Source organism: Symphalangus syndactylus, chromosome 13 (genome assembly GCF_028878055.3).
Source record: "Symphalangus syndactylus isolate Jambi chromosome 13, NHGRI_mSymSyn1-v2.1_pri, whole genome shotgun sequence".
NCBI classification, from domain to species: domain Eukaryota; kingdom Metazoa; phylum Chordata; class Mammalia; order Primates; family Hylobatidae; genus Symphalangus; species Symphalangus syndactylus.
The window spans coordinates 80,446,106-80,458,948 of record NC_072435.2 but is presented as its reverse complement, the minus strand read 5'-3'; the positions used below and the strand labels follow the sequence as shown (position 1 = coordinate 80,458,948).

Sequence of the window (12,843 nt, the reverse complement as noted above, 5' to 3'; positions counted from 1 at the left end):
TATTGTGCAAGAGATTGAGAGATGATTTTATATGTCTCGAGGGAAAATAGGTATATATGTAAAAATGGTATTGTCCTTATTCGTGTGTTTTTTGAGCATTGTATAACTTAAAGAAACAATTTCTTGTTAAAGGTGGTTTCTTTCCCCTACTCCTTGTGCCTTTGATGAAGAAATTAATCATATTAGAGTGAATGGATTACAATGAAATATTAAGCAGAGGAGAAATACACATATTGTGCTCCTGTTTTGGTTTACCCAGTTATTCTCAGCAAAGATCCAGATGTTTGGTGGTTTCAAATAGATCTTCTGAGGCAGGTACCCATTTCAATTGAATGTTAAGGTATTTTTTTAAGTGTTACTTTATATCCTTAGGGAAATCAAATTTAAATCCATCCTAACAGTTTCAAAAAGACATGCAAGTTGAGAGCAGATTAAAAATTGTCCTTCCAGGATTTAATAAGTACCATTTGAGAGAATGCGATCCTTCTGAATTAAATTAACTACCTCCTGTATTTTCCAAGGACTATGCTCCTTATAAATATAAACAAATCTTCCTTGAGAGATTTATACAAGTGCATCTTTGAGAAGAAATAAAATTAGAAAGATAAATGGACAATTAAAATTCTACTAAAATTTTAGGGTATGCCAATAATTCATTTTATTTTTTAAAAATTCTATAATGTTATCTTTATAATTTATATACTAATTTATTTTGATGCAATCTCATTGAATTATTAGAGAAATCTAACTTTTATGGTAGTTTATGAACATCACATATTTATTTTAAACAATCATTCACTGAATTTATTTCTTAAGTATGCTTTTACCTGTTTTGAGAGATAGTAATATTTTGTAGTAAAGGCAGCCAGTATGAAGAAAATGCTTCCACAGTTGAAATGCTGTTATCATCCAAGTGCAATTCTCTTAGTAAAACAAGATTCTCCAAGGATGGAAGCTATATTTAAATTTGGTTCATTAGTTTATATTAAGCAAAATATTTTATCATTTAGCCTAATTAAAAAATATACAACCTTCCAAAACTAACAACAAATAGATTCTGATAAAATGCATATCATAAAGTATGACTTTTTAAATATGAATAAAATTTCTATTAATTAACTGTATAATATTTAATATTCTTGATAAAGGTTACTTCATGGTGAAAAATTAACAAAATATTCAAAATTGCTTTTAAAATGTGATTGGTATTTCTATCAAAAGAAAAGTGTTGCTTTATCACAGAAATCAATTAATTCAAAGCAATTACCTCACTCAGATAATTTCCCTGTAACTTCAATATTTGGAGCAATCCACAATTTTCAACGCCCTCTACATCAGTAAGATGATTATGGGAGCAATCTAGGTATACAATGGTAGGTGTATCACAAAGACCTTTTGTACTAATTAACTGATTGTGATCCAAAATTAGTTGTTGAAGATTTTTCAAAGATTCTAAACCACCTAGAAGAAAAAAGTTATAAGATCACCTGTGTCATTCTGTCTTCCAGACTCTAGAAGAAGTTTCCATTTTTTTTTCTAAATAATTGCACCTTTGTATTTCTCATTATCATTAATTACCAGTGAGGACTTAGTCCAAATTCCTGATGAAACATATCTTGTAAACTGTGTTATTATTTAAACTGGCATCTGGGTGACATATTTTTGAATGACATAATTATCTATCAATTAAAAATTGTACACAGTACTAAAAGGCATACACTGGGAATGAATGCTTTATATTCAAATAAGAATAAAACAAGGGAGAGATATAAGGACTTTTTTCTTAAAAGAATAGTTTTTAACTCATTCCAGAGCCTTTGAACTTTGAATCCTTGCTTCAGGTTGCATGTATAGTATTAGAAAGTCATTCTCCTACCATTTGAATATCTACCTTAGATTCCCAAATGAAGTATGTACAATCATCAGAACCAATGAATTGGTAGCATATTCTTCAGGTATTTCAATATTGTAGTGAGGGACCTCTTCTTTGACCAGATAAACTTAAAATCAGTATGATACTATCTACAAAATATTAGATGAGCCTTAGAAACTGTAACTCAGCGGTCATAAGGAAAAAACTGAGAAGGTTGTTTAAATCAGCCATCAGGAGTTAGCATGAGAAAAAGACACTGAGGAAGTCTGTAAAGTTTCATGGAAGATATTAAAAATCTAGAAAATGTTCTTTAAATTAGATACTAGACTATGCATTGTTTTCTGTAGGTGTTACTTTGTTAGTTAAAATTATGTAGCCATAAAAAAGGATGAGTTCATGTCCATTGTAGGGACATGGATGAAGCTGGAAACCATCATTCTGAGCAAACTATCGCAAGGACAGAAAACCAAACACCACATGTTCTCACTCATAGGTTGGAATTGAACAACGAGAACACTTGGACACAGGGTGGGGAACATCACACACTGGGGCCTGTCGTTGGGTGGGGTGAGGAGGGAGGGATAGCACTGGAGATATACCTAATGTAAATGATGAGTTAATGGGTGCAGCACACCAACATGGGACATGAATACATGTGTAACAAACCTGCACGTTGTGCACATGTACTCTAGAACTTAAAGTATATAAATAAAATAAAATAAAGAACTATAGGCACCATATCATGGGTGCAGTCCTAAAAATAAATAAATAAATACAAATAAAATAAAATAAGCAATTCTAGAAACTGGAAGTAAAGTTTAAGGTCTTAAGTAAGCATTAGTAAGCAGAATGTCTTTAGTGAGAACTGTATACACAGGAGTCCCTGAGGTTGCATTTTGGAGAACTGTGATTCATTCTGATTTTCTTGTTATACTCCTACAAAATTGTTTTTTTTTTTCAATTAAATGCTGACATAAACATGAGTTTTTTAAATCAAAAAGGTTATTTGATAATACGTTTAAATACATAATTTTAAAAATATATATTATGTATAAAAATTGATACCTGGAATTTATGAAATACATTTATCCTGGGGGAATTTAGAATATCTAACCCAAGACTTGTTATTTTGATTATGTATAAATTCACAAAAAGAAAGGGTGAACAGTCTACTTTTTATGAGATGAGGAAATAAAAGAATCAATTAATATTAATGAAATCTTATAAGAAAACTTAATTCAGCATATATTTAAAAATTCAGATAATGCAATAATTAGTGTACTATAAAAATGTTTCATAGAGATATATTTCAAGATATATCTTAAATAAATTTCAAAATTACAGTATCTGTAATAGTTTGAGTCAAATATAGCAACTTAATGTTATAAATATTATTTCTTATAAAAAACTTTTATGCAAAAAGTAAATTCTCTTATAATGAGAAATAAATCATGTAATATCAAAGAAAGCATGAAAATACATAATAGGCTCGTAGAAGAAAAGACAAACTGAAATCCAAATTCAGGCTGTACTTTCGCATTTTTAAGTTTTTAATCTATGATTTATGTACTGATATTTTCCTATAATGTAAAATAACAATTACAACTTAGAGAAAATTGTTATCTATTAGTATCTGAACTCTGTGCTAGGCTGACTCCAGTACAGCCCCTTCAGGACTCATACGCATTGTTCAGTGGGCTATCTAGAGGCTTGTGAATGGGTGAACTACTTAGCCCAGTCCAACTCCTCTGGCACCTGACCACTACCCCCAGGGTCTGATGTCAGGGCAACCCAACCAGTTAAGACCACCACAACCAACACCCACCGGCATGGGCTCAAAGGTAGAGCCCTCACTTTACAAGAAGCAGAAGGCTGACACACTGGAGAACAGGTGAGCCATGACGCTGTCTGTATCAGGCTGAGTGATGAGGTTATGCTCTGAAACCACACCAACGAAGAGTTGCAAATCAGACGTTTCTCATGACACTCAACCACATTATGGGACAGAGATAGGCTACAATGTCATCGGAATTAGAATTCTCAAGCCTTGGAATCAGGGTGTGATAGGAAAAGAGATCATATCCCCCACCTATCTAGGAAGAAAAGCCAGTGACTCTCCCTTATCTCTCCACAGAGACCTCAGTTCACTTCAGCAGGAATTCCTCCCAGCCACCTTCATTACAGCCGGTGCTTGTGCTTGTCATAGGTATATTCATGAACAAGCCAGGGCCTCCAGCTTTGACCAGCTGTGTCCCCACACCCCCCTGGAATAGGAAGCTCAGGAGATCAGACACCCAACTACCCAGTCCTTCAACTGAAACAATAGAGAGTAGCTCACGGTTAACACAGATAAGGGTCATACACACCTGTTTGTGTGGCAGCTGGCTCTTACCTGCAAACACTACCTACTGGTTTGCAGGTTAAACTGAGCATCCCAATACAAAACCTTCCCACAGAGTGCATAGGACTATGGAAGCAAATCCAAAAGGTCCTACAAAACACAACCCTCTCAATATGAGAAAAAAAAACAGTGTAAGAATTCTGCCACTATTAGTCCGTTTTTACACTGTGATAAAGAACTACCTGAGACTGAGTAATTTATAAAGAAAAGAAGCTTAATTGACTCACAGTTCCACAGGGCTGGGGAGGCCCCAGGAAACTTATAATCATGGCAGAAGGGGAAGCAAACACATCCTTCTTTACATGGCAACAGGAAGAAGACGTGTCGAGCAAAAGGGGAAAAGCCCCTAATAAAACCATCAGATCTCATGAGAACTCACTCACTATCATGAGAACAGCATGAAGGTAACCACCACGATTCAATTATCTTCCACCGAGTCCCTCCTACAACATGTGCGGATTATGGGAACTACAATTCAAGATGAAATTTGCGTAGGGACGCAGTCAAACCATATCATTATGCCCCTGGCCCCTCCCAAACCTCATGTCCTCACATTTCAAAATACAGTCATGCCTTTCCAACAGCCCCCAAAGTCTTAGTTCATTCCAGCATTAACCTAAAAGTCCAAGTCCAAAGTCTCATCTGAGGCAAAGCAAGTCTCTTCCACCTATTAGTCTGTAAAACTGAAAGCAAGTTAGCTACTTCCTAGATACAATGGGGGTACAGGCATTGGGTAAATACACTTATTCCAAATGGGAGAAATTGGCCAAAACAAAGGGGCTAGAGACCCCATGCAAGTTTGAAATCCAATAGCGCTGTCATTAAACCTTAAAGTTCCAAAATGATCTCTTTTGACTCCATGTCTCACATACAGGTCATGCTGATGCAAGAGATGGGCTCCCACAGCCTTAAGCAGCTTCACCCTTGTGGCTTTGCAGGGTACAGCCTCCTTCACAGCTGTATTCAGAGGTTGGCTTTGAGTGACTGTGGCTTCTCAAGGCATACAGTGTAAGCTTTCTGTGGATCTATAATTCTTGGCTCTGGAAGATGGTGGCCCTCTTCTCACAGCTCCACTAGGCAGTGCCTCAGTGGGGAATCTGTGTGGGAAATCCAACCCAACATGTCCCTCTGGACTGCCATAGCAAAGGTTCTCCATGAGAGCTCCACCCCTGCAGCAAACTTCTGCTTGGATATCTAGGCATTTCCATACATCCTCTGAAATCTAAGTGGATGTTCCCAGACCTCAATTCATGGCTTCTGTGCAACTGCAGGCCCAACACCATCTGTAAGCCACCAAGGCTGGGGGCTTGACTCTGAAACAACTGCAGGCCCAACACCACATGTAAGCCACCAAGGCTGGGGACTTGCACTCTGAAACAACAGCTTGAGCCGTATGTTGGCCCCTTTTAGCCATGCCTGGGACACAGGGTACCAAGTCCCGAGTCTGCACACAGAAGTAAGGCCCTGGGCCTGGCCCACAAAACCACTTTTCCCTTTGAGGCCTCCAGGCCTGCGATAGGAAGGGCTCCCTTGAAGACCTCTCGCATGCCCTGGAGATATTTTCCCTATTGAATTGGTAACTAACATTCAGCTCCTCGTTAATTATGCAAATTTCTTCAACCAGCTTAAATTTCTCCCCAGAAAATGGATTTTTCTTTTATATCCCATCTTCAGGATGCATATTTTCCAAACTTTCATTCTCTGCTTTCTCTTGAATGCTTTGCCACTTAGAAATTACTTCTACCAGATAACCCAAATTATCTCTCTGGAGTTCAAAGTTCCACAGATCCCTAGGGCAGGGGGAAAAAGCTGTCAGTCTCTTTGCAAAAACACAGCAAGACTCACCTTTGCTCCAGTTCCCAAAATGTTTCTCATCCCATCTGAGACTACCTCAGCCTGGACTTCATTGTGCATATCACTATAAGCATGCTCGTGAAAGCCGTTTAACAAGTCTCTAGGAAGTTCCAAACTTTTCCACATCTTCCTGTCTTCTGGATCCCTCCAAGTCTCTAGGAAGTTTCACACATTCCTACATTTTCCTTTCTTCTTCGGAGTGCTCGAAACTGTTTCAACATCTGCCTGTTACCCAGTTCTGAAGTTGCTTCCACATTTTTGGGTATCCTTATAGCAGCACACAACTCTATCAGAACAAATTTACTGTATTATTCCATTCTCACACTGCTACAAAGAACTGTGTGAGACCGGTAATTTATAAAGGAAAGAGGTTTAATTGATTCACATTTGTTCAGGGCTGTGGAGGTCTCACAAAATAATGGTGGAAAGGGAAGCAAACATGTCCTTCTTCGCATGGTGACAGGAAGGAGATATGATGAGCAAAAGGGGAAAAAGAAACATTATAAAACCATTAGATCTCATGAGAACTCATTCACTATCATGAGAACAGCATGGAAGTAACTGCCTCCATGATTCAATTACCTCCCACCAGGTCCCTCCCATGATATGTGGGGATTAAAGGAACTACAATTCAAGATGAGATTTTAGTGGGGAAACAGCCAAACTATATCAGACACCATTAAAAATCTGAATATTGTTATACTATCAAAGTATCACTATGGCTCGTCAGCAATGGTTCTTAGACAAAGTGGAGGCTCAGAGATAACAGATGGATATTTCAAAGCTTGGATTGCAGGGAAGTCCAATGTGATCCAAGTTAAGTTTGAGAATCAACGCAAAGAAACATCTAAAGCAATACAGAAAATGAAGGCAGATATAAAAATTGTAAAAACAAATCAATCAGAGATAATGGAACTGAAAAATTGCCTTAAGGATTTTCAAAATACAATTGAAAGCTTTATCAATAGAGTAGACCAAGGACAAAAAAGAATTTCAGAGCTTGAAGACCAGTTATTTGAACTAACACAGTAAGAAAAAAATAAAGGAAAAAGAAATTTAAAAATGAACAAAGTCTCCAGGAAATATGTTATTATGTAAAGCTAACAAACCTATGAATTATTGGCATTCCAGGGAGAGAAATGGAAAAAGAAAACAACCTAGAAAACACATTTGAGGAAATAATTCAAGAAAATTTCCCTAGTCTTGCTAGAGAGGTAGACATCTGGATCCAAGAAATCCAAAGGACAACTGCCAGATAATACACAAAATAAATATCACCAAGGCATATAGTCAAAAATTAAGGTCAACACCAAAGAAAGAAACTTAAATGCATCTGGTAAAAAATGGTCAGGTCACATACAAAGGAAACCTTATCAGACTAACAGCAGATATCTTAGCAGAAACCATACAAACCAGAAGAGATTAGGGAACTATTTTCAGCATTCTCAAAGAAAAGAAACATCAACCAAGAATTTCATATCCTGCCAAAATAAGCTTTATAAGCAAAGAAGAAATAAAATTTCTTTCTGACAAACAAATGTTAAGGAAATTCACTATCACTAGACCAGCCTTACAAGAGATCCTTAAGGGAAATATAAACATGGAGATGAAAGAATGATAACTGCTACCACCAAATCACAGCTAAGTATATAGCCCACAGATGCTTTAAGGGAACTACATAAAAGAAACCACAGATGCTTTAAGGAAACTTCACAATAGGGTCAAAACTTAACATATCAACATAAACCTTGAATGTAAACAGAACTAATGACTTATATGTTGAATTGAGATTTTGGTGGGGACACACAGCCAAACCATATCAGTCATTAATTCCCAATGTTGGGGGAAGAACCTGGTGGGAGGTGACTGGTTCATGGGGATGTATTTCCCCCATGCTGTTCTTGTGATAGTGAGTGAGTTCTCATGAGATCTGACGGTTTAAAAGTGTGTGGCAGTTCCCCCTCATTATCTCTCTTTCTTTTGCCATTATGTAAAAAAGGTGTTTTCTTTCTGTTTGCCTTCCACCATGATTTTAAGTGTCCTGAGGGCTCTCAGTCATGCTTCCTGTTAAGTCTGCAGAACTGTGAGTAAATTAAAACTCTTTTCTTCATAAATTTCCCAGTCTCAGGTAGTTATTTACAGCAATGTCAGAATGAACTAATACAGACAATTGGTACCAGGAGTGGGGTACTGTTATAAAGATATCCAAAAATGTGGATGCAACTTTGGAACTGGGTAATGGGCAGAGTTTGGAACAGTTTGGAAGGCTCAGAAGAAGACAGGAAGATGTCTTCCTAGAGGCTTTTTGAATTGCTTTGACCAAATTGCTAACAGTGATATGGACAAGGAAGTCCAGCCTGAAGTGGTCTCAGATGGATAACGTGCAAAGCCACAGGGGTGAAGCCTCTCAAGGCCATGGGAGTCAACTTACATCAGCATGACCTGGATGTGAGACATGGAGTCAAAGAAGATAATATTAAACTTTAAAGTTTAATGACTGCCCTATTGGATTTCAGACTTGCATGCGGCCTGTAGACCCTTTGTTTTGGCCAATTTTCCCTTTTGGAATGGGAGCATTTACCCAATGCCTGTACCTCTCTTGTATATTCTATGTAACTAACTTGTTTTTTATTTTACAGGCCCATAGGCAGAGATGTGCTTTGTCTCAGATGAGATTTTGTTCTTGAACTTTTTGGTTAATACTGGAATGAGCAGGACTTTGGGGGTTGTTGGGAAGGCATGAATGTGTTTTAAAATGTGAGGAGATGGAATTTGGGAGATGCCAGAGTTACATGGTTTCACTGTGCCCCCACCCAAATCTTATATTAAAATGTAATTCCCAATGTTGTGGGAGGAACCTTGGTGGGAGGTATTGAATCAGGGGGCAGATATTGCCACGCAGTTCTCATGGTAATGATTGAGCTGTTACGAGATCTGATGGTTTAAAAGTGTGTCGCAGTTCACCCCTGCTATCTCTCTCTCTCCTGCCACCATGTGAAGAAGGTGCTTGTTTTCCCCTTCAGCTTCTGTCATGATTGTAAGTTTCCTGGGGCCTCCCAGTCATGCTTCCTATTTAAGCATGCAGAAAGGTGAGTCAATTAAACCTCATTTATTTATATATTACCCAGTCTCAGGTTGTTCTTTATAGCAGTGTGAGAATAAACTAATACAATGCCCCCTTAAAAGGCACAAATTGAGAAGCTGAATAAAAAACAAGACCCATCTATCTGTTGTCTTCAAGAGGTCTATCTCACACTTAACAAAACATATAGGCTCAAAGTAAAGGGTTCAAGAAAGGTCTATCATGCAAGAGAAAACATAGAAGAGCAGGAATTGCTATACATATATCAGATAAACTATGCTTTAAACCAACAACAGTTCAAAAGGACAAAGAAGGGCATTGCATAATGATAAAGGGTTGAATCCAACAAGATGACATAATTACGCTAAACACATACAGACCCAACATTGGAGCTCCTAAATTAATAAAAAGAGTACTTCTAGACCTACAAAAAGACTTAGCCACACAGTAATCATGGAGGACTTCAACTCCCCATGGATAGCATTAGACAGATCATCATTTAAGCAGAAAACCAACAAAGAAATTCTAGACTTAAATTTGACACTTCAGCAACTGGAACTAATAGGTATCTACAGAATGCTCTACCCATAAACCACAGAATATACATTCTTCTCATCTACACACAGAACACATGCTAAAGTCAAATTCATACTCAGCCTAAAGTGCATCTGAATGAATTAAAATACACAGGAATCATACCAATCATACTTTCAGACCACAGTAGCATAAAAATACAAATCAACACCAAGATGGTCTCTCAAAACCCACACAACTACATGGAAATCAACTGGCTTCTGAATGCCTTTTGGTTAAACAACAAAATTAAGGCAGAAATTTACAAATTATTTGAAATAAATGAAAAAGGATACACAATATACCAAAATCTCTGGGAAACAGCTACAACAGTGTTAAGAGGAAAGTTTATAGCACTAAATGCCTACATCAAGAAGTTAGAAAAATCTCAAATTAACAATTTAACATCACGCCTACAGGAACTAGAATACCAAGAACAAACTAACCCAATAAATAAGGGCAAAAAGAAAAAAAGCAGGCAGAATGAACAGAATAAAAAATAGTAAGATAGTTTAATCTCAAATACATCAATGATTATATGAAATTAATGATATAACTAATTAATTGCTAAGGACTAATGGCTACAAATCAAAGCTAGAGTTTGTAAGCCAGTCCAGATAAAGCAATAACAAAATCAACAAATTTTCATGTTACAAAAAAGAGACAAGCTGGAAACAAAATTTGTAGACATATTTTAAGTAAAAAGATAGAGGCTGGGCATGGTGGCGGCTCTTACACCTGTAATCCCAGCACTTTGGGAGGTGGAGGCAGGCGGATCCTGAGGTCAGGAGTTCGAGACCAGCCTGGCCAACATGGTGAAACCCCATCTCTACTAAAAATACAAAAAATTAGCCGGGCATGGTGGTGAGCGCCTGTAATCCCATCTACTCGAGAGGCTGAGGCAAAAGAATTGCTTGAACTTGGGAGGCGGAGCTTGCAGTGAGCCGAGACAGAGCGAGACTCCAACACAAAAAAAAAAGGAAAAGATACATCATGTGAACACTAAACTAGTGGTTCTCAAAGTGTGGTCCAGAGACCTCCCAGAGATGCTTTTAAAGGTTCTGTAAGGTCAGTACTGCTTTCATAATAATTCCAAAATGCTATTTGGTTTTCCACTCTCATTTGGTCAAGAGAGTATAGTGGAGTTTTCCAGAGGCTACATGACTTGTGATATTATAGCAAATTGACTGCAGAGGCAAATATGAGAAGCCAGATGTCTTGTGTTAAGTTAGACATTAAAGAGATTTACAAAAATGTGTAACAACACCCTTCTTCTCACTATAACTCTTTGTTTAGAAAACAGAATTAACATTTATAAAATTTTTGTGAATCCAAAGTTTTTATTATTTGAAATTCTAAATGAATTAATAAAACGTAAAAATTTTGTTTTTTTCTGACTACTTGGCAATATTGCTAGACATAACCCATACAAATAAGTTATTTGAGAGAGGTGCTCAATAATTTTTGAGAATGTGAAACGGTCCTGCATCTAAAATAAAGCTCATTTAATTATATAAGACACAGAAGACTAAAGCAGAAAGCTTTACTACCTATGAAAAGCGACGTTTTAAAATGATGAAACTTGTCAATTTAACAGAAACACATAACAGTTATAAATTTGCAGGCACCAAATAGCATGCCCTCAAAAACATTTAAAGTAAAAAATACATAAGAATAAAAAGATTGAACTACAATAATCATGAGAGTCATTGCTAATATTATCAGTACCACACTTAATCAACAGGCAGGTGGCACAACAAAAATATGTAGGTTCTGAAGTAGGCCGTCCTGAGTTGTAAAAAACAGGCCTACTCCCGAACTAGCTATTTGAAGGTAGACAAGTAACTTAACTTCTCTGAGCTTTAGCTTTTATATTTATAGAGTGAGGGTAACTTCACCTCATTATGAGGATTAAAAATAATATTATATAGGATTTTCACATGATAGCTACTAAAAGTGATAGCTATTATTATTTCCCAATAATTATTCTTAATAAAACAAGGAGTTTATAAATTTGTGGTGACCAAATAAGGCTTCAGAGAGGGCTGAATTTTGAGTCAAACTTTAAAGGAGAAACAGAATATTAATATACATTCCAAAAACTCTATTCATAACTGATTAAACAGTAATCGATTCCATAAATGCACTTGGATGGAAGGGGTGGGAGGGTTCTAGATGTAAATGAAGTTAGAGTAGGTTGCTACCCTTTGTCTTTAATCTTAATTTTTTTTTTTTTTTTTTGAGACAGGGTCTCGTTCTGGTGCCCAGGTTGGAGTGCATTGGTGTGATCTCGGCTTACTACAGCCTTGATCCCCCAAGCTCAAGTGATCCTCCCATCTCAGCCTCTGAAATAGCTGGAGCCACAAGCATGCACCACCCCACCTGGCTTATTTTTTTTATTTTTATTTTTATTTTTTTTAGTAGAAATGAGGTCTCACTGTGTTGCCCAGGCTGGTCTCGAACTCGTGAGCTCAAGCAATCTTCCCAGCTTGGCCTCCCAAAGTGCTGTGATTACAGGTGTAAGCCACCATGCCTGTCCTAATTTTACAAATTCTTTGCTGTCAAATAAAGGCTGACAACTGAGTAAAATAAACTTACAGCAAGTCCTATCTTAGGATACCATTAATTCCTTAACACCTCTAAGAAAATTATTCCTTCCCAGATAAAATATCCAATATTTCTTCCACTGCCCCATTCAAAATAAAACAAACAATAGCCACAAAAATATTAAAGAGCCTTTTCAAAGGACTTAAATATAATACAAATAAAGACTTGCTTAAATATTGTTTAGCTTACTGGTTAAATATATTCTTTTAACAGCTCTTTTAAAGTTTCCTAGATCTCACAAAACAAAACTTAAGTCAAGTGTGTTTACTCTTCAAAGGGCTCATGCCATGGCAAAATTAACTTTCGGCCATACTTTCTACAAATATCTATTTCAAATAATTCTTCCCACAGAAATGAGCCAATGGTCTAATAAAACATTCCTGCCACAGGGGAGAAAATTCTGTAAGGAACAGCAAAACTAAAAATGTTAAATTAGGCTGGAGGTTTTTCACT

The 12,843-nt window shown here is 36.8% G+C and overlaps 1 protein-coding gene across 1 annotated transcript in view; it reads right to left on the bottom strand.

The window, feature by feature from the left end:
- The window catches only part of LRRIQ1 (leucine rich repeats and IQ motif containing 1), a 190,795-nt gene that overhangs the window by 139,099 nt on the left and 38,853 nt on the right, over window positions 1–12,843 (bottom strand). Inside the window, 2 exon segments of the mRNA XM_063615130.1 lie at window positions 828–955; window positions 1,268–1,461. Coding sequence (XP_063471200.1) covers window positions 828–955; window positions 1,268–1,461 — 322 coding nt within the window.